The 22,548-nt window shown below is 47.6% G+C and overlaps 1 protein-coding gene across 1 annotated transcript in view; it reads right to left on the bottom strand.

The window, feature by feature from the left end:
- Nucleotides 1–533: 533 nt before the first annotated feature.
- NUAK2 (NUAK family kinase 2) overlaps nucleotides 534–22,548 on the bottom strand; it is a 37,540-nt gene continuing 15,525 nt past the window's right edge. Inside the window, exons 3-7 of the mRNA XM_086923445.1 lie at nucleotides 17,092–17,243; nucleotides 13,652–13,717; nucleotides 7,601–7,720; nucleotides 6,817–6,949; nucleotides 534–3,859 (exon numbers count right to left, since the gene is read on the bottom strand). Coding sequence (XP_086779571.1) covers nucleotides 2,760–3,859; nucleotides 6,817–6,949; nucleotides 7,601–7,720; nucleotides 13,652–13,717; nucleotides 17,092–17,243 — 1,571 coding nt within the window. The 3' untranslated portion in view covers nucleotides 534–2,759. The remainder of the gene's footprint in view (nucleotides 3,860–6,816; nucleotides 6,950–7,600; nucleotides 7,721–13,651; nucleotides 13,718–17,091; nucleotides 17,244–22,548) is intronic.

Below are 22,548 nucleotides of genomic sequence, written 5' to 3'. Positions count from 1 at the left end.
AAAATCTATTGGATTTTATTGCAACAAAAAGAAACGCTGCTTACGATTTGAAAAGTTGAACTTTTCAGTTTATTTTATTCTGTCTACGAGGGGCGTCAGATGTTTGTCAGCCTGTCCTGTTATAAATAGGATTACTCCAACTAGATGTGCTAGACCCCATGACCTGGTGTTTGACAAATCTAGATCGAGTTTGCCACCTTCAAAAGTTTGGCTCTAAATATTACAATATGCTAAAAAACATAAAAGGAGGTATGTGTGAAATGCCATGCAGCCATAGTCTTTCTGCAAGATAAGAAAGGATTATTTCTTGAGCTCTTTACAAGAATGCCAAAAGATACCCAGGGGCACCCATGCCCACACATCCCCAGGGCTGCCCGGTGTGGGAGGCGAGGAGCTTCTTATCCTGCCATGTGCAGAATGCACAAAGTTAAGCTCTGGTTTGTGGGAGGGAAAGATTGTTCAACAATTAGTTGTTTTAAAACAGAAATATCCAGCACATGACAGAGGCAAATACATAGAAGACCGACACAGGCTTCCAGTCAACATGTCTTTAATTCAAGTGAATTTTTGTGGACCATATCTTAGAAAAAAACAATAATGTACAAAATGCACAAAATCAAATACGAAACAAACATCACCAGCAACAACCCACGAGATAGTGCAATGGTTGTCAGGCCGTGGGCTTGAAACATCAGCAGACTCTTTAAATCCCTCACAAACAGAACATTTATCTTTTTTGTATTCACAACAGTCAGTCCCCTGCAAATGTAGGGAAAGGGTATACCCTTCCTCCCACAACTCAGCTTCCCCCAAAAACGTACAGATTCCAGCCCACCCAGGTTATTACATTTTAAGGAACAACTGTCCAAAACCAATATTATAAATAAATGCATTTTACAAGGCACAACGTACTGCTTAAAATAAGGCATGCAGAAATATTGAATATTTCACCGTACTTTACGTTGAACAGTTCAATAATCCATTAAATTAAAGCAAGTCATTTTAGACTTTCATCCAATGATATTGACTCGGTTTAGGACTTTTCAGTCTGGGAGAGGAATACAAATGACTAATATTATTTCTGCTAGAAAGCCATGGCCCAGATTTACTTCTTTTTCATGTCATGTAGCGCATCATCCAAATTTACTGTATTGTACATGGGAGAAAACGCAGTGCCCAGTCAGATCTACCAAGGCAGACCTGCTCATGGGGTCCTCCCCTGCGGTGGCGCACAGACAGGCTGGCTTGTGTGGCACAGCCTGGTACCAGGGAGCAGAAGCGAGTGTGGTCATCTAGCATAGGATTTGTACGGGGGGCATACCCTTCCAGTACAAATTTGCGTGCATAGGCAAACTCAGAAGATTCCCAGGCTTTGGATGTGTGCTGTACACTGGAGCACACATGTGATGTGCGTTTTATCTTTGAGAAATGAATGCAGACCCCCTGGCTTGGCCCATCTTCAGGAAGGCGTTACTTTTTTTAATAAAAAGCCAAGTCTAGCCGTCTTATTTGATTGAGCTCTGTGTCAACGTCTGTGGGTGTTTAGGTTGATCTACCCCTCTAATGCGCACTTGACGCAAAGTGCCACAAAGCATTTTTTTACGCTCTGAAAAGTTCGCTTTTGTAATGCAAAATATTTTCTGCACTGGACAGGGATAGCAAGCGCCTCTTTGCATTACACCACCTCTTGTGCAAAGTCTTAATAAATCTGGAGCCATGACTTACCAGCAGATCAGAAACAGCCCTCTTTCATTCCCTAAAATAAGTGAATGGGTGGTTGGCAACATACAGATGTTGAAGTGACAATCGCAAATGACAAGTTCTTGGCTGACTTTACAGTGGCATCCAAGTGCACAACAATATTTCCAAAAACTTTACTAAACTCCTAACCAAACGCATGTCCATGTTTCGGGAATGCAGAGTTCCTGGAATGCTTAAATTAAATTCATCCACTTCTTAAAACGTTCCCACTAATTTCGTTCCCCATTAAGCTTCTAGGGTAAATTGGTAGAGAGGAGCAGCACTTGCTGATTCTCATACAGAACCACAGAGTGCAATAGTATTTCAGATGGTGGGAGGGAAACACTTTTGCCCAGCAATGCTCCATACAAATATCTAAAGTCTTTCTGCTCATACATCAAATCTGTAAGGCGCCAACTTCCCTACTCAAACCCCTAAAATCAAACTGAAACACAAAGATTACAAAGAGAACATTCTCCAATGCCGTCTTTTGTGGAAGCGAATGTAGAATGCAATAAAATAAATACAAAAAACAATTCCAGTTTACTTTTTCATTTGTTTTGTAACTCAAGATGGATTGTGCACCTGTTAAGGTCACTGCCCACAAGTAAACCCTTTTATTTTACTCTCATACCATGCTGATGCCAACTGCATCCTCTGCCCTGAGATGAGTCTCTTCCCAGTGTCTGTTGAAATAGTGCATGACACAGTGCAAACGAAGAGTGGGTCGGAAACTCCACCACTTGAAAATGCAATGTCCAGATCCATCTAGGCGAGGTCGGGTGAGGCACAGCTTGAAATACTTCACAAAGTCTTTGAGTGATGCTGTGGCAGTCCCTCGCTTATTCTCCATACCCTTTTTGGGGATGTTCACTGTCCAGAAGTCGTTTGTGGAAGTGGACATGTTAGACCCCAGAGAGATTCTGTCCAGGCTGACCAGCAGAGGACTTGTTCTCCTACAAAGGCAGTTTGATTTCAATAAGGTAATCATTTCGTAATCAAACTACCTCCTCTTACCATCAGCTCAGCTTACGGTTGATCACTAGTGCCTGCTTGTACACCTCAGTGACATTCTCACAGTCAGTCAGAGAGAAGCAGCTGTCCCCCACACGATTCTGGTAGCACTTCATGTCCCACAGCCGAGGCCGCAATTCAAAGTCTTCCCCTTCATCGAGCCGTAGGAGATTGTCAGCCGAAATGCAACCACGCATGGCCCGGCTCTCAGGCATCCGATCTGGCAAGTCCAGCTGATCAAAGGACTCAGTGGACAGGATGCTGTCCTCACTGATGGCAGTGGAAGGGCGACTGCAGTAAGGAGACATAGGGGCACAGTGGAAGGACAACTCATCCAGGGACCCGAAGGTCCCGGGACCCTGTGAGCTGTGGCTGTTCGCAGAATATTTGCTGTTGTGTTTTAGAATGCCCTTTCTCCCGAGAGGCATTTCCATGGGAGCTGGGACAGGGCTTTCTGGGGCATCAAACACAGGGGTCTCCAGATCACTGGGTTCACAGTCCAATATATCACCCAACTCACTACGGTCTGGCGACGAGTAGTAACCAGATTCTCGCTGCCCTGAATTTTTCAAAATTCCTTTCTTGGGCATCGCTGGTACCGGAGGATGCACTTCATCATGGCTCATCGGCTTGGTGGGCAGGACAGGGCTGGCTTCTGAAGAGGGTGGCAAGTTCTCTTCCTTCCTGCAAGACACACGTGACTCGCAGCCGCTCCCTCGCTTCTTAAGGATGCCCTTGGGCCTCTTCAGTGAGCTCCTAGTGGTCCCCTCAGCCCCGTTTGGAAATGTCCCCTCCAACATGGTGTGAGCCACATCATTCTCCTTCTTGGACTTCTTCAGGGAGCGCTGGCGCTCGAGGGTGATGCCAGGCATACGTTGGCGCAGGAAGCACCGGACCTTAGATCCATTCTCGAAAAGAGGCCTAGATGAACGGCGTAGCCACTCTGCCACCGTGGCCAGTGTGGATTCATTGTCTCGCATCGACTCCAGCTCACCCATTGGCACCTTGTAGCCCCAGTTCAACCACCAGTGGTTGGCAATGTCCTCTATAGTTGCCCGTCGCTCTGGGTTCACCATCAACATCCATCGGATTAGTCCACAAGCATCTACAGAGAGACCAAGAGGAAACCAGCATTAGAGCAACAATAAAATGCCTTTTCATGTTAGATCAAAAGCAGTCACACTTATTAGCAGCATCACTAGCCCTCTAATATAACTTCCACTTTTCTTTCCTCACCAAGAGGGCCTCAAGTAGCAGGAGGATTGATTTTTTACAAAAATGAGTCTTAAACATAACAGCTATGAATGTAAAGTCAAAGGCCCATACAATATAATTGACCATTGTATTTTACTTGTGCCAATTTAGCAGGGTAGGTAGTGAAATAGAGCATTGGAACTCTCTCCTACTGCACACTACAATGGATGATCTTTAACTTTGAAAACATTTTGAGAAAAAAAAGTTTTACATGGGCACCGTGAGGCAATGGGCAAATGTTGCCACCTTTACAGGTTGCTTTGTGAAGGTTAAACACGCCCTTCCCTGGCCCCTAACTCACAAAGGTTATCAGTGATAGAATACTCTCTTGTGAAGACAATGCACCCAATCGACCTGCTGACTGGATACCTTAAGAGTGACGTCAGCAGAACTGCGTGCGTCGACATTCACCTGAGCAAGATTGTCAAACATTACCCTAGCGCGCCCAGACTCAGGAATGAGGTTGGTCTCTGTTGTTGCATGAGCGCAAAAGGTTAATCCCACTTGGAGACGCTAAGTGTTTGGTGTGTCGCGGGCTGAAAATGCCCCACCTTGCAACAGAAATGCTAAATGTTAAACAACTAATACACTTTCATAGCTATGACTTGCCTCCAAACTGGTCTACACTGGCCTGAAGCACCACATAGCATGCCTCTCGAGGCTTGAAACCTTTCATCATCTTGGTTAGAAGACCTCGCAAAGCCACTTCTCAGCGCCTAGAAAGTGCTATTTCCCCTTTTATCAGCGTGCACGTCGTATGAGATGTTCAGAGACATTTTACACAACAAAAAAACCCTAAGCAACCTTAGTGTGGCAGAGCAGGTAGACCCACCAAAGAAGAGATTGCAGTGCGCTTGTGGTTTGAGCAGAATAACACCCCTGTGGTCTTATGGTGATCAACAAAAGACCATTGAGAAACCCCTCATTGACTCCAGGACAGGTGTCCTCTTCCTGAAGGGACCATGAGGCAAATGGAGTCTCCACCCAACCAGATAGACTAAAGGGACATCCAGTGGCGTAACAAAACTTGAGGGGGTCCCCTGCAAAGTACATGGATCCCCCCTCCCCGAGTCCCTCAGGAGTTCACAAGCCAGGTACTGAGCTGAGGGGGCCCTTTGAGGCCCCCCCCCCATCCTTTTGCACTGCAGGAGCCCATGTTGCGCCACTGGGGACATTCCAGAGCGAGGAGACGGGACTGGGTGAGATGCTTCTCCTTCCCTGGTTGGACGGGCCCTTTCATGATCAGCGAGGCCGATGCTTATATGAGGCCAGGCAGGATTTCAGGCCGAGACAAGGCAATCCAAAGTAAACTCTGCTCACGAGCCAGGTTTTTATATCCCCCTGTAACAATGGCTGGCAGAGCACATAATGCAGTCCGAGCTCCTGAAAAACACCCTGTAATCAGGCGGATTGGATGGCATTAAACCGGCTAAGTATGGAAGACCCGGGCCGGGAGCTTTTAGCAGAGCAATAAAAACAGGCGACGCCGCTCTCTCCCTCAGGGGACTCTAACTCACTGTGGGTCCATGAAACAACAGCTACCCCCCCTCCGATCAAGGTGATTAACCCCAATGGGTTACACCTCCCACCCCCAGACTGCTGACTACAGGAGACAGCCGTCTGCCCGGCTGGCACGCTTGGTTAGCTGTACTACTCGTGCGGGCGGAGGGGTCAGAGGTCATATTTCTTGAGGCTCATATCCAAGGTTCTAACTTCATCAAGTGCCAACGAATAGAGATAGGAGCAAATGTCTAATCTGGTGCCCCCCTCCCACCGGAGGGCCAGGCCGCCCGTCCTCCCTGTTCCACGCTTGGGGGCCCTGGCTGGAAGGGTGTATTTTGTGAGGGAAAGCAGGGAGGGGTGCTTGAGAGGTAAGAGGGGTTTGTTTGAAAAGACAGTGAGGGTTGGGTTGTTGGAAGGATTAACCTTGTGTCTGGTTGGAAGACAGGGGTGAAAGAGGTTTGCTTTTGTGATGGCAGACAGAGTAGGGGAGTTGGCTGGAGAAGTAAGACTGTTTTGTTTACAAGGCAGAAAGTGTGGGTCAGTGTGCTGGAGATGTGGTTTGAGAGCAGGGAGAACAGGTGTGTGGTTTGAGAGCAGGGAGAACAGGTATGTGCAGAGGTACTAAAGGAACACTTTGTGAGGCCAGAGAGGTTAGATATGTTGGAGAGGTAAGTGGAGCTTAGTTTTTAAGGCAGAGAGCTTCAGTTCAGGGGTAAGAATGGTTAATTCAGTGAAGTAGTGTGGCTCACTGGTTAGAGGCGGCAGACCCGAGAGCAGAGGACGGCCCGGGACCAGGGTTCGATTCCAGACGTGGCAGGGTCATGGACCAGGGTCAGCGGGCTCGATAATTCTCGCCTCGGTGCCTACTCTAACCAGGGATCACACTCGGCAACTCTGTGCATTAGCTTGCCTCATCTTCACTAACGGCCCCACCAGACCGCCGGGGATGCCTGGTCTCACCCTGGAGATACCCATTAAGGGACCATCTCTCAGGGAAGCCAGGAAGGGTTTCGCAGCGGTGGAAGCGCCTTGGGACCCTACGGGTAAGTAGTGCGCTATATAAATGCCAATACATGTTGTACAAAAGGTGTGCAGTTGGGGGTGCAGAAATTAGAGTGGTTTACGAGGAGCGCGAAGAGAGCATTGGTACTGGTGAGATAAGAGGGGCATCTTTCTATACATTCTAGAGGTGGGGGGGCATTATATTTCTAGGACAGAGCATAGTAGCGTTAGAAGGGTAAGAGGTTTACTTTGTGAAGGTGAAAAGGGCACGTGTGTTGGGGAAGTAAGACCGGTCTGGCTCACCGGAAGGCTTGCTTGGCTGCCGGTACTCGCCGCTGCTGATCTGTCGCACAAGGTGCTTGTAGTCCTGGCCATCAAAAGGCATGTTTCCATGGACCAGGATGTAGAGGAGAACGCCCAATGACCAGCTGTCCACCTGTGTGAAAAGAGAAGAGAGGGCCAAAAATGAGAGGTGCACACAAAAAGTTCATGTTTTCTATTTCAGGGAGGTAGGAGAGCCTGTAGCCCTCGGAATATACAGCATGTGGCTTCAGAGAACAGAGCTATCCCTCAAGTTAAACCATATAGACTGAAAACTAATACAGCACAAATACACATGTATTACAATAACTTCATCATACAAACTAGCCCTGAGAATGCACAAAACATCACGGCTCCGGCATTAGACAGAAGAGACATCCTCCATAGAAACTGACTTCACAGGCCCGACTCCAGGCTGCAGCGCTATCCTATGTGTAACAGAGGCCATACCGGCTCCAGCCTCAAACAGCAGAGCTATCTCGTGAGTTAGTCATCTAAGGCCAAGGCCTGAATTTGTGATGCTAGAACTCCTCAAATAAACAGAAGCCCATCCTCTCAAGGGCCTCTTTAGCGTTTTTAATACACACAAAGCTCGTGTTAAATGTGGTAAAAGAAAAGAAGGCTGGATTCTGGTAGTGCTGTGGGTGGGAGACATTGGAACTATAGTGAAAGTGGCCAAAGCAAGCCTCCCTATGATGCACCGAGTCGCGTGCATGCGGATGCAGAACACTAATGAGTACACGACTAGAGGGGGGGTAGTGCTTACCTCTGGTCCCTTGTAGGGTCGTCCGTTCACAATCTCCGGGGAGGCATACAGGGGGCTGCCGCAGTACGTCTGCAGGTACTTGTCCTGCTGGTACAGGTTAGAGAGCCCAAAGTCTGCAATCTGGAAAAGAGAGAGAGGGGAGGGGACAGGTCAGTGTAGGCAGGGTGGGCAGCGCAGATGCCTAAACAAATACAAGTGTGCAAGAACATGGCTGATACAGTGAGACTGGTCATCCTGCCAAGCATGAGGCAACTGCCTGCCAGCTAAACCCACATCAAGGCACACCAGGCTAAGCTCAGGCCCCCCGTTACCCAGGGCAGGTGGCAGGTTCTAGGTTAGGAAGAGTTGCATTTCATCAGTGCAAATTCGGCAAGTAGTTACAAAACAATTTGGTCTGCATTTTAGAAAGCTTTTTTCACCTATATTCGACAGGTTACCATAATAAGGATTACAAAGACTACAGTCATATTAACGAAATCATGCCGGTCAACAAAAAGACAATTTAAAGATGTCCCAAATCATAGCCAAGAACACTCCTCACTTAATGTAGAACTCAGTTAAATGCCTATTCCAATGCCAGTTTGAGCAAAAAAGGGGGTTCGTTCTTGATGGGGAACTTGGTTACAGATCGATATTTGTACCGAAAGAGATAACTGGATGGTCGATATTTTTATACTGTTCATGTTGAACTCCAAGGCTCATTTTCGCTGAAAACCAGACTTTTAACAAATATACTTCCTGCCCACTAGGCAGAGCGAGGAGGTTGGGGTGCCACCAAAAGGCTCTGACCATCAGCCATTAGGGCCTCTCAAATATTCAACATAGCCAAGGGACCGGGTCCTTCTAGGTCATTGAAAGGACTGTTTCCAGTCCTTTACTTTTGTGAGATAGCAGATTGCAGTTTGGGTGTTGTAGTCCTCGTTTGATTGCACAGAATTAATAAGACTAAGGCGCCTGAAAAAATGCTTTGTAGGTGAAAAGAACAGGACTGTCACTGAAGACAGTGCGCGTAATGACCGGGCGTCAGCTGGTCACCCTAAGATAGCGCGGATGCAAGCTGCCTTGGAACCCATTGAAAGAGGAAACTGCGTTACCTGGCAACCCAGTCCCAGCGCCCATACACCCGGACGTACGCACAGACCATTGTAAAACACGCTTCATACCAACAATTCACAACAAACAGACGGACTACTTATCCGACTGCCAAAAAAGCACTTCGAGGGCAGGAAAGCGCTATAGACATGCCACAGCGCAATTCTTTGACGTGCAGTTCAGAGCCAATCACAGCTTTCGCTGGAGCCGAACATGAGGCCAACTCTTCGTCCTCCCTTCCAGCTCCCCTCTCATGGAAAGTCGCCCCCCCCCCCTGGCAGGCTTCTACCATACAGATCTCCCATTGGCCGTCCCCTTGAAGGAGGGGGGATTGCGGATGCAAATAATATTCACTGAGAGGCAGCCGCGTTAGTGACAGGCCTCCATGTCGGCTTCCAAACACCATTCATTACCCACCGGTATCTCTCCCCGCCCCTCCCATCCTGCCACCACCCGAGGGCGTCACTGATAGCGATCGGATCCCACCGCTCCCCTCAATAAAGTGCTTGTCAACATCAAGTGCTCCCAGCGATTAACCCCAGGAAGGAAATGAGGATGTAGCGCGGTGAGCCCCGGCTGCTTCAGGCCAGGCTGGGGCCGAGGGCGAGTCTGCAGTGAAAGTGGGGCCGGTGAGCCGGCTCTGCCACCCGAGGCTAGCTGGGGGCTGCTCCTCCCGGGTCAAGAGTGAGGCCAGAGTGCAAGGTGAGACGAGGGCTGGATTTACATTCCTGACACACCAGGGCCGGAACAGAAGTCTGGTGGATTTCCCATTGCAACGGAGAAGGGATCCCTCACGTTTGTCTCCAAGCTACGGCCGCCATGTTCAGAAAGTTTCTAACTGAGGCTGGTGGGAGAATCCCGTCTTCTGTGCAAAAGAGCGCCGCATAATGTTTCCAAAGGAGCTATATAATACCCATCCCAGAGGCTGCAATGCATTTGCTATACATCACGAGAGCGTAAGAGAGGCGCTCCTCGGATGTGCTCGCGGTCACTGATCATAGTACAGGTGTGTGACAGCATCTCTCACCGTATTCACCGGGCGCTGGGGCATCAGGGAATTCGGATAGTCGCATTTCATGGTTTTACTTTTCATTTCCTTGCAGTCATTATATATCTTGCAAAACCGATTTCGCAGTATTCACCGCTCTTCAGATTAGTTCATATAGTCACTTTTTTTTTTAAAGAGGCATCCGTGTGGTGCGCATCCACTGGCTGGGGGCGCCATTTTAAAAATGGGCCTTGCGGAGAATGACAATACTTCTCAAAAACGACGCAGACGCCAACAGGAATATCCCAGGGGGTCATTAGATGGCAGTTTCAAATAGGCCTTCCGGTGAATGACTTCGCATTACTCCGCAAAACCCACGCAGACGTCACACAGAGGCAGTGCTTGAAATGGAAAAATAGAAGTGCAGGTACTCTGTAACAGCTTGTTTCTGAGAAGTGCCGGTGCTCTCCAATTACAAGTATTAAATTTCTATTGAGAAGTGCCAGTACTATCCCTCTAAAAATAAAGTGCCGATACTCAGTACCGGATAGTACCGGCCCATTTAAAGCACCGCACAGAGGAATTTCCAAGTAGGCCTTTAAATGGCAGTTTGAAACGGGCCCACCAGTGAATGACGTCATACTATTTCTCAAAACCCACGCAGACGTCACAAGTCTTAGGAAGGCTACCATTGGAGATTGTTAGCCGTGTAGGACTGAGTGAACACACCACCTGATGAGCCCTTGAACAAGCAGAGGGCAGCAGGTCCTTTACAGGCAGCCACCTCACACAGTGGTGCTGTGGCCAAATGCATCCTGGTACTTGCAGTAATGCCAGCAGAGGGGCAGCTGCGCTACACAGGGCGGCCGGTAATGCGAAATTACTTCTAAATTGTTAGTAGGGTAAAATGGTGATTTGGAAAGACCTGTGAAACGAGTTTCTGCCCAATCCGTTGCCTCATGACCTGTGGGCAATACTATTTCCTGCAGGGGCACGGTGCCGTGCTGTCGGAATGCGGATCCCAGGGCCAGGTGTGAAGAAATCCAGGGCTCACTCGGCTGTGACGACGAGTCTGGGCACAGACGGCCTCGCCGCTTTGAAGGAGCCGCGCGTTGGCCAGGCCCGTGCAGGCCTCACGGGAGCCAGGTACAGCAGACAGGCCTCGCCTGCTTCCCAGAGGAATCATGGCGGCTCAGGACAGACCTCAGCCTTCCGAAGGACCTCCGCAGCAGGGATGGCTGCCCAGCTTTCCATAGGACAGGCCTGGCCACCTTTTCCAATTACCTCAAGCAGGACTAGGCAGGAGTCAGCAAAGGACATGTGTGTCATTCACAAGAAGCCCGGACACTCTCAGGCCGGGCTTACTGGAATGTATAATAGTCTGTCGGTTTACAGAACACGAAGGTGGGATCGGGCGGGGGGGGGGGGGGGGGGGGGTTTGCACGGGTGTGGTTCCCAAAGAAAAGTCCGGGGGGCGAACCCAGCCAAGTTCTGCACATTCCGTAGTTGATCAGAGGCGCGCGGGCACAGGTAGCTGTGCACATCTGCCAACACAGCAGCAGGGGGGAGGGGGTCAAAGGGTATTTCCAGCGAGGCGCTCAAGGTTATGGGTCCCTTCCCATCCAGATAGCTCCCAGAGTGAAATCACCGCCCGCCTGCACACCCCGCCTCGCGCACGCCCTTCACGTGCCAGCGCGCCCAGCTGTTCTGCAGGTCACTGTATTTTTCTGTTCGGAGCTTCCTGCTGCAAACCCAAGGGGCTGGAAATCTACGCCCGCGCTATACCGCCCTCGGCCTTCTCCTGCAGGTGCCCCCGCCGTGGTTCTTCACATTCCGAAGAGATCTGCCCCCTTGTTACCCCCCACATCAAACGAGATCTCCCCCTCCCCCTCCCCCCCCCGTCCCCCGTACAGAGGGAGATGAAAGTGCGCTCTGCCATCACCGATGAGAACAAGATTACAGCGCCTTCTGTGTTCCGGTGCACACGCCCAGGTGCCAGACCAGGGGAACCCAGGACCCCATAGAAATCAGGCCAGGGAAGCGAAGGCCGCTCTGCGCCACTGGGCTCCGAGAACATGGATGGGGGTCCTCCTCCTCCCCACACTCAGCGATCCACCAACACCTTCAAAGGAACTGGTTTCCACCAGCGCTCCATTGGAAAGTTACTTTGTTTCACCCAGTGCTATATTTCAAAGGACTCGGTCTCGCAACATGTACCCCTGAAGTAACTTTGCATCCGTCACTGGTTCCACGGATGGAACACAGCCAATGAAAACTGAACGCCAGGGTCACACTGGCTGTCAGTCAGAGAGGGAGGGCTTCTGTGGGGCGGTCTTCATGTTAAATCGTTCCCTTTTTTCGAGCCACTCTCATCAAGCGATTTTGCATAATTAGGGATTTAACCATAATCCACTATCAGATACATATTTTGCGGATTACAGCAACAACAAAAAAGCTCAAACACTTAAAAAGTTGCCAAAAAGTGCCACACAAGGTATCTCCCAAGGGAAGACCCCTGTCAAAGTTCAACTGGTCAGCTACTGACTGCTGCAGCACATTGTTAAACTGGCAGACTGTGGCATGACCAGGAATGACGGAAGAGATTGTTTACACTGCATGCCCATTCAAAGGTTGGACCCCGCTTGTTCTGCCAAGGAGAGGCAAAAGCTCCCAAAAAGAGGCCATGACACAACATGTCACCTGGTCACAGTGAGCAGGCCCTTCGGGCGATGCCAAAATACTGTACCTTGAAGGTACACAGAAGGATCAGATAGACCCCAAGGTTGAAACAGACAGTGTGTACCCAATGTGACCCAGGGTTACAGACAACAAGCCATAGGTGGAACAAAGGGGCCCAGAGCTGGTACAGGTACGGGATGGATTTAGGCGTTAGAGTACATAGGCAGGTCAGAGACACTATGGGGCCAGGTGGAGGGCCCTGGTGTACAGCGCAGGTAAGCACAGGGCTGGCAGGACAGAGCCGGCAATGAAACGCATGAACTAAAGTTATAGACGTCAAGGCATAGGAGAGCAGCAGGTTTAAAGCAGGCTGAATGTGCGCCTCTTTTACGCAGGGAGTGGTACGTGTGGGATTAGGGGTGAGAGTAGATTTAGACTAGGACCAAGTAGACCCGTCAGTCCTCCGCCCTTCTTTCCTACCTTCTCTGCCATAAGACCTGATCTCCAAGCAATTACTACTGCTGAACCACACATGACAAACAGGTTAATCATCTAGCAAAGCCTTTGTGGCGCTGCAGGGCATCTGGAAATAATCACCCTGCACACCAGAGAGGTACACGCTAGACGCAAGCTTGTAGTCCATGCAAATGTCATGTTACAAGGTCTGCTTGGCACACCCATCACTGATCCAGTGAGGGGGGCATGAAGCTCTCCTTACAGGTCCATCACCCAGACAACCGAGAGAGCACCGCCTCCAGCGCCCAACCAGGCCCACGGGCCCTTGATTTACCCTCACCCACCCTCCCATCAGACTCATGGGTGCTTTGAAGAAATAATACTGAAATGTGGCTCTGGTAACATTCACTATTAGGAGAGAGCAGACATTTCAAGTTTTCAGAAGTCTTTTTTAGGGGCCATTACCTTCTGAAATATCTCATTGGCATTTGGGTAATCTGATAAAGTTTTTTTTGTTACAGAGCTACAAGTCGGGTGGCCACTTTTATGTACAGTATGATTACTTGTTTAGGAGAGCGGCCGATGGAACCTTGACACCATTACAGTGAAGCAAAAGCAAACATTTTACCTAAAATGTCAGGCTATCCCTTCAGAAATAACCATGAGAATCGTATCACAATCATTATAGATAAATATCTCCCAAACAAGCATCAACTGAAGAATGAAATGCACAAAAAAGCATCTATACAAAAGGTGCCATCAGCACCATTAAAATATTTCCACAAGATTTTACCATAGCGGGGTCTGCGTTGGAATCAGAATGGACACCAACTCACCTTGACGTTGCCATTTTCATCCAGGAGAATGTTCTCAAGTTTCAGATCTCGGTGGACAATCCCATTCTATAAAAAAATTAAATGAATAAGTTTCACCAAAAATTTAGGAATAAATCCGATTTTTCTTGGTGTTGACCCTAAAACAGAAATAAAATCTGCTCTCCTCAGACCCTAATCTGGAGTCAAGCACTACGTACCTCAGTCACCAACCCACCAAGCTTCTCCTATAGGGCGCAGACACCTGGGCCGACAGTCCCAGTGGAGCATTGGGGATGACATGGAGATGCCTGATGCTTATCGTCATCTGGGCTCAGCAGGGAGCTGTGCAAGAGGGTTCATACCGTGCACCAGTCTCCCAATGCAATTCATCAAGAGATTGCTGGAGTGAATATCCTATCCATGGAGGATCTAATGGACTGGAGCAGTTCATTCACCTCAGATACGGATTTACCCCACTAGCCTGGTCTAGTATCCCACCAACACTCCAAATACTCCCCCAAAGCATAAATACAGTTGATGAGCGGGGCTACTGGAATTATGAGATTGTGCAGCTGTGGCAATTTTTGCATAACTATAAATTTGCCAAAGGTTCCACATAATCCATCATATGTTGAATAAACTGCAGATTTTGACAAAACAAAAATTCTTTCTAGCTCAAATGATTCAAAATGTACTAAAAACGCAGCAACACGTGTTGCTGCCCAGCGGAAGTCCCTTTGAATGGTCACCTTTTTTGATTATTGGTATATTTGGGTGTTATACTGGTACTAATGAGGTGCAGTCAAAGCCCTAACAGAGTTAACGATAGTGAAAATGACAAAATAATGTAGTCAAATGTACTGCACTGTGCCACATAATGTGCCTTTTCTTGCCGCCTAATTTACTCAAGCCTGCTGCATAATCCAGTGACCCTGAGTATAATTTAATTATCAGTGCAGACTGGACAGACCCACAATGCCGCAGTGGGGCACACCCACACCATTCCTGGCTTGGGAGAGGAAAATACAGTGTTTGATTTTCAAGTCCTGGTCACAACAACTGTGTTTACTGGCAGTCTCTTTCCAAAACACTAAAAGGCAGAGAAATGTGGCCGTGCCTCAAAGTGTCATCACGGAATGTGGCCTAGGCCCCGCCCGTAAACACAAAGCACTGTCAAAATGCTGCCAAGGGCCAGAAAAGTGTCACAGAAATATGGCCATTAGCAGAGCTTACATGTGCGCAATAATGCCCGCCACATTGTTTGAAATAAGCTGGTGCTCAGGGTAAAGGTTACCTTTTCAAAATCACCCCCACATAGGGCAACAAATTAGAAGGAAACATTGCAAGTTTCATGCAGAACATGCATTTCATGAAATAAAACAATGAACGCGTACTTGTGCATGTTCTGTTAGTCATTAGAATATTACCGGCAAGAAGACTTTTCTGTTAAAACAGAGCTACAAATCCCATGAACCACTATCATCCATATATCATTACCTAGAAGTTGCTTATGAGCAGTCAAATAGTTATGCTGGTTTGTGGTAAAATCTACTTTTATGATTAAGTAGAACTTGCCCAGAATTTGCCAACTTGCATAAAAGTCCATGGTCAGAGTGTTTGGGTAGTTTGATTCAGTATGCCCGATTTCTTGAAGACTAGTTCTACCTTTCAAATGATAGAAAGGAGGAGACCCAAGAGATGATATATTTGAGAAAAAACAATTCTCCGCTACAAATGCTTTAGCATCTAATCTGCCTGAAGTGTTTCTGCATACAAATTGCACGCATATCTCAAAAGGACAAAACATATTTTTCTGCCTTTGAGGATTTCAAATAATGAAATATTTAACCACTCCAGCCTCAGGAGCAGGCAGGGCTGTCCTCTGAAGAATGTGTAATCTGAATTTAATACATGGTGCATACCATACACAACAGCCAGACATGCGGTTTGTAATTTTCTGGTAAGTGCATGCAAGGTAAAAATGTGCGTAGTGTAGGGTGAGAGAGAGAAGACAGAAAGGAGAGAGAGAGAAAAGAGAAAGAAGGGAATAGAGAGAATGTTCACATTTTGTTTAACATGCAGGGTTGGTACAAGCCTTGAGGTAGAGTATGCGATAGACAATACAATATATTTCTAAAGCGCACAGCCACGTAACAAGGGGTCTTGGCGCAAGTGCAAAAGATTGCCACTGGGTGATAATATGAGAGAAGTGGTTAGAGCAGAACCAAAGGGAAGCGTTTTGAGTCCTTTTTTTGAAAACTATTTCAGAAGGACAGGTTCTCAAGGCAAGAGACAGAGCATTCCAAAGTCTGGCGAATGGCCTCCTCTTCTACCATTATACATGCAGGGAGTTTGAAACAATGAGGTTGTTAGAACCCAATGAGTGGGCCTAAAATAACAAATTAAATCTGAGCCTAAAATAAAGAGGTCCCTTTAGATTAAAGATTCTAAAGGCTAAGGTGAGGACCTTGAATGGACCCTTCTGTTGATCGATAGCCAATGCAGCTGTTACAACTGACTGGATATCGAACTCCAAGGCGACATTTTTAGGATCAGACGGGTAGCAGCATTTAGAATTATCTGAAGATGCTGGATAAGAAAGATTGGAAGCCCGAAGTACAGACTGTTAGAGCAATCCAGTTTGGAGGTGATCAAAGCATGCACAATTGTTTTTGGTGTTCCATGGGAATAAGGTGTAGCATACGTCTCAAGGCTCTCAGGATCTGGAAACAAGAACTGGACAATGCTTTAATCTGAGGCTCAAAAGTGAGCTCAGAATTAAATTTGAACCTGGGGTTCCTTACCACTGGGGAAGGGCACGGGGGAGTTCCCATCTCTGATGGACACCTGAGGGTCGAATCAGGGATACATCTAGTATCAAAAAAGGAATCTCAGTTTTGTCTGAGTTCAAACTTTAAAAAACTGGTATTCACCCAGTCCATGACCGATCCAAGGCAGGGCTTAAAAGAACTCAACGAGCAGGGAACATTTTCATGAAAAGTCAGGAGAAGATGAGTGTCATCCGCATAGGAAACTTCTCTCACTCCCAAAGACTCAACAATATTGGCCAGAGGTGATATAAACATTAACAAGGGTAGGGCTAGGAGCCGAACCCTGAGGAACTTTCTTCTCCAAGGGTTCCATCCAAGATCCAGTCCTGTCATACCCAGGGGCCAGCAGTAGACTCAGATGATGTATTTGAGAACCTACAACTTTAGACAAGACATCAGGAATGGATTTGGGAAAGCACTGTTCTCTCTGCGTCTTATGTCCTGGCACAATTTTAAACCTATGCATTCCTCCCAGTGTCCGATAGCGCCTGGACACTACACAAACATGCTTGTCATTTACATTTACACATGTGGAGATTTTGGGAGGCGCACACTGCTGTTGTGAAACAAGCTGGTGGCATTAAAAAGGAGTGACACAGTTTGAAGAAGGGAATCCAGTCAAAAGCTCACCTTGTGGCAGTAATAGACGGCAGACACGATCTGACGGAAGAAGTGGCGCGCCTCCTGCTCAGTCAGCCGCTGGCGGTCATTGATGTAGTCGTATAGGTCACCCTTGCTGGCGTATTCCATGACAATCACAATCTTGCTACTGTTCTCAAAAACTAAAGAATCAAAAACACAGCAGAGGTTGAGCAATCACATGGATAAATACATTTGCAGTAAACAGCATCATCGAGGATTACACACATGCAGCTCACGCAAGAGTGATGTAATATCTCTCTAATTAAACATGTCAAATATCTAACTGATCCTGCTTTGTCCCTCAGTCTCTCCTTCCTTTCCTCCCTCCCTTCCTTCCTTCCTAGGAAGCACCACCCACTATTAAAGCATAGTTGAACCACATGAAAAAAAGTATATGGATTCACGGATCACATAACAAGCATATGCACGCTTAAGCTTCAAACTATACTTTTTAGTTGTTGCATGCCCCTTCGCTCTACACTCCAGAGCCCCAATTCGTTCCTTTCATCCTTCAGACACAGATTTGTTTCGGCGGCCATTCCTTAGGCTCCACCAGAAGCCATCTGCCCGTAGGGTGCTGTGGTATTGCCAGACTCCCAGCTGACTCCTGAAGAGCACCTAGGGTTAGAGTTACACCACACTATGTCAGAGTAAGCGCCAATTGTTTTCAGAAGTGTAACTGTGTCCCTAAAGGGTGGGCCCAACCCCAACTCCACTCCTAAAGACAGGGAGAGAAAGGCAGCCATCTTGATGCAATGGGCAGCATGGATTGCCCTGGCAGTCCTTATTTATTGTCAAACTCTGTGTGTAAACATATCTGTCAATGTGCTAGTGGAGGGAATGAATAAGTCTTGGTAGTTGTCTTTGTCTATCATACTGGAAGTCTTTGCCTTCAAAATAAATGGGGACCCTTGATGAAGGATGGGTCTAAGCAAGTTTCACTCTCCAGAACATGCAACAGAGGCCAACTGTTACGGGATCCAGAGGTCTTCGACAAAGCCGGCGTGACCTAGTTTCGCCGCACAGCGCTGGCTTAAGACAATACCCAAAGAACAGCCGAAGCCCATTTCCTCCGTCTGAGAATGCTCTGTGACTGCCAAAGAATTTCCTTTGCTCTGCCTGAGTGAGGATCAAACTAATCAAGGGGGGCTGGGAATGGGCACAGGTTACTGATTTTCTGCAGCTATGACTGGCGTCATCCGGACCATGCATTTCGTTGGAAAGGCTGCTGGTTACCTGCAATTTATGCTCCAGCAAACCGGCCACAGTGGAGCCGGAATCTCTCCGCTCTGTGTAAGACCAGACTTTAAGGGGGTATTTGGGGGGGTGGAGGGGTCATCTACAGTATGTGTGCTCACATATTCCCGAGGGCCCAAAGTTTGGTCTTTGATGTGACAGAGGGCTGCACTGATGCCAGCGGAGGAGGAGGGGATGTACAGTGGGTGTAGGGGAAGCAAAGCATGTATATCTACTGGCTGAACTCAATTGTGCAAGGTAAAACCACTAAACCTGGGATGAATCTCAGCTTCTCCACATGACCAAATTGTTGGCCCCCTGGGCAACTGTTTTGTTTCAATTTCCCTCCTTTTTCTTCATTATCACATATAAGAGGCCCTTGAAATACAGGACTTCAGGATGTGTGCTGCACAAAACCGTCTCCTGTGCGAGGGTGTAATCACTAATGGCATTGTTGTCAGGGTGGGGGAGGGGGAGAGAGTGGGAAGCATGAACATTTCTAAATTCATATTTGGAAACCATCAATTGAGAAAAAAGGACTTCAGAATGCACTGCTATAATTTGATTTACTACGGTAAAATGGTTTTAAAGGTCAAGGAAACACTTTTTGAAAAGACTCGTATTCTCACATGTTTGCTATCTTTAAAATTGATGGTGTTACGAACGTTAAGCGCCTAGATACTTCCTTTTGTTGAACTGCAATTAACCTTTAAATAAGTGCTTACTGTATATTTACATTTGTTTTTATGTTAGTGCTGAGTGGAACAAACAGCTGCCCAGTGAAGCTGCTGCTCAGGAGTGCTGCACGCAGCCCACTCACGGGTTGTACTTTGAGCATCACTGCTCGACATGATTAGCTCCTTTCGATGGCATTTGCCCAAGATCTGCGGCCTACAGTCCCCGCCTCTTTATACCACTTCCCAGCAAGACTATCTCCTGGCTGGTATCAGGGCTGTAAACATTCGTGATCACTGCACACTGGCACCAATGTTTATGCAAATGTTGCTCCAGGTACCTGCCCGATCTAACCCACAGATAGGGTATCAGCGAAGGCGGATAACGCGCACACCGGGTGCCCATTAGGGAGCCTTGGCAGGTTGCAGACATGCTATCGTTCCCAGTGTGACTTCCAGGAGACATTGGCAGGAAGAGGAACTGAATCAGCACATGTGGAGCTAAACATGCGACCCCTACAGACCAGCAGAGAGGTGCGCGTGGAAGGCAAACACAGCTACAGCAACTTACCGGATCTGGAATAAAAGAGGACGTTTGGAACGCAAGCACAGGGGGTGCAAAAGTAACTGAATATTGCATCAGTGCAATAGGCGCAAGTAAAAAAAAAAAGTGAGATTTAGCTTAATAAGGCAGCAGCACGTGAAACCGAAACGGAATTTTAGTAGCAACTGAGGAGTGCCAATGTGAACTATGCCCCCGGCTGGGCTCAGAGGCAGTTATGGGTGTGTTGATGAACCTGTTATTTTACACCTCCCACGGTGCGAAGAGTCCCAGCCAGGTCCTTTTATGGTAAATAAGAGCGGTTTAAATCATCCACGAGGCAGGACAGGTTGAGAGGCAATGACTTTTGTTGCCCTTCCCAAGGGTGCAGGATAAAAGCATGCAACCTACAGCGCCGCATCTAGCGTCTCCCCCATGCAGGAGCTTCTGAAAGGTCCACACAAGGGAAAAGAGTGGCATTTAGTTAAAGACGACCGCCCTCTAGCTATTAATACGCTTGGTTTAAACTTTTGTCTATTTTTAAGGTGAAACTAGTCTGTGTTTATCAATATCATATGGCCCAGTTTCCTATGCAGAATTGCTACATTTTTACAGACCAATCAAAACAATGTTACAGGTGAGAACGAGGAGAGGGGTGTGCACAGCATAAGAGAAGTGCAACTAAGAGTTACTCAAAAATACAAAACCTAGTTTGCCAGTTGTGTTCACCTAACAAAACGTTTGTGGCAACAGGGAGCAGGCTGTGACTAGGCCCAGATGAATTGTTTGTTACACTGGCACCAATTCAGGAATTTCGCATTACATTTGTTACACAGAATTACGTCATTAAGCCATGTGGCGTAATTATGCTGCGTCCGCAGAACATTTTTAAGGTGGGAGCATGAGAACAATACCAACTGCCAGAAGACTAGCGCTGCGGTTTGCAACACTTGTGTTTTTTGCACTCTTTTTTCAGCACAACATGCTTGCATCCCTCCAAAATGAATGCAAGGATGCATTTTGCACTGAAATATAGCACTAAAGTCTGGTTTTGCATTTCACATAGTATTTTCAGAATTTTGGGGAATTACAGAAAAGCAAACTATGTGAATTTCACACACTACTACCATTGACCCCCTTAAAAATTCAGAAGTTTTCGAAAGAGAACAGAAGGGGTGCAACATCCCTTAACAAACAGCCATATTTCATTAAATCAATGTATTTATTTTTCTAAATACAATGTTTAAATGTGTCTTTCCAGGTTAAACAAGCTGACAACTTTTTATTAAAATCCAAGCACTATATAAAGGAATTTAGAGGGTTAGAAAGGTCACTTAAGATGGAAATTATACATCTATATTACAAAAATGTAACAGCCTTTAAAGGTCTAGTCTCAAAATGACCTAAATAGGAGAACGACACAGCAACTGCCAAACACAGCTATTAAGCCCAAGTACCACCACATTAGAGCTTCACTACAGACAGAACATCCAAGTAAATGAGGCAGTAGGGCAGCTGCCGAAAGCCTTGTAGTGTGGATGAATGCCCAAGACTCATTTCTGCCCAGGACAACACGGCTGATCTCACATCCAAGCTGGTGGAGGAGACATTGCAAACAAAACAGGTGATGGACAGAATGTGGATCAATGTCACACATTCACCCCAGTCCAAAGATCTGGGCCCAAATCCATCGTTTTTTTGCACTCCACACCACCCTAGGTCAGACAATGGCTATATGCAAATCAGCCGTGGAGGAGACATGTCAGTGACTAAATCACAAAGCGGAAGTGGTGTTCCCAAAACTACTGGCAGTGGCAGATTGCAAAGCATGTGCTCAGCAGACTGTTCTTCCACAGGGGAAACACGAGACCTGTTTGACGGGTGACTTCAGTTGTTTTGTTGTGTATTAATAGAATCATGACACAAAGTATTCAAAGCGAGCATCAGATATGGCAACCCGTGGGAGCCAGCATAAATAAAAGAAAGGTACAATGTGTGTGTAGAAGGGTGCCATGCCGGCCACAGACTTCCTCTACTGAGGAGTCTGCCACCCCAGAGGTGCGCTTTCCGCTGTCGCTTCTTACAGTAGATGTAGCTATGTGGCTTCAATCCCAACACTCGCCGCTGGTAAGAAAGCAATGGACTTCACGTCTCCCAGCCCCTGCGCGGACCTTTCCACACACCAGCGATGCTCTAGAAACTGAAGAGTCTATGATCCCTCAGAACCAACAAGAGTGCACAGGGCTCTGAGAAGAAGCGATAAAGCACCGCCCTCCCGATTGAATGCTGGGCAAACTCTTGCTGACGGGCAGAGCATTGCTGGCATTTACTTCAATATGTTGTTTTTCACTGGCAGGTTTGTGATTGGCAAGTTCAAGTTTTAAGCGTCTACTCTGCACATGCAACTCTAGGGTGGATGAAGTGCTTCCCCATAACTGTTCCAGAATAGGTATCCGCAAACCGCTCTGCCAACGCTGACCAGTCCTGTTCCACTTTGCTGACTCTAATTCTGGCACGGCTAGTGCACCGCTGTCATGCTAATTCACTTCTGGGTTGTTTGGCCCTTGCTAAATTGCTCTCTAACGAGAAGTCAATTCTCGCTGACAGGAGCAGAGCAAAAGCCGAAATCCAAAGAGCTGGCACACGATAAGGTGCTGACTCAGCTGATGGACTCCCAGCCTCTGGCTAAAGAACCAATGCTGGCTACAGACGGGCTTCAGTACATCTGTCGAGGGGTGGGAGAAAGGAGCTGCGTCCAGTGACCCAATCCTCCAGGCCTCAAGCAAATCCTTCCTCCCACTGCCAGTTACACACTATGGCTGTGAAGCAATTTAGGTTGGGTCTCACAGCCTGGCTCGCACTCGCTGTGCGCAGATGTTAGCACTAGGAGTCACGTGGTGCTGCAGATCACCACTTTCAGCCCGCGCGATCACGTGTATCACAGTAGAGTACAGGGCTTTATGTAAAAGTGCCCAGGGCACGTAAACTCGTGTG

The sequence above is a fragment of the Lissotriton vulgaris genome, chromosome 5 (genome assembly GCF_964263255.1).
Source record: "Lissotriton vulgaris chromosome 5, aLisVul1.2, whole genome shotgun sequence".
Taxonomy (NCBI): domain Eukaryota; kingdom Metazoa; phylum Chordata; class Amphibia; order Caudata; family Salamandridae; genus Lissotriton; species Lissotriton vulgaris.
Note: the sequence above shows the minus strand (reverse complement) of the source record. Positions and strands in the feature narration are given on the sequence as shown.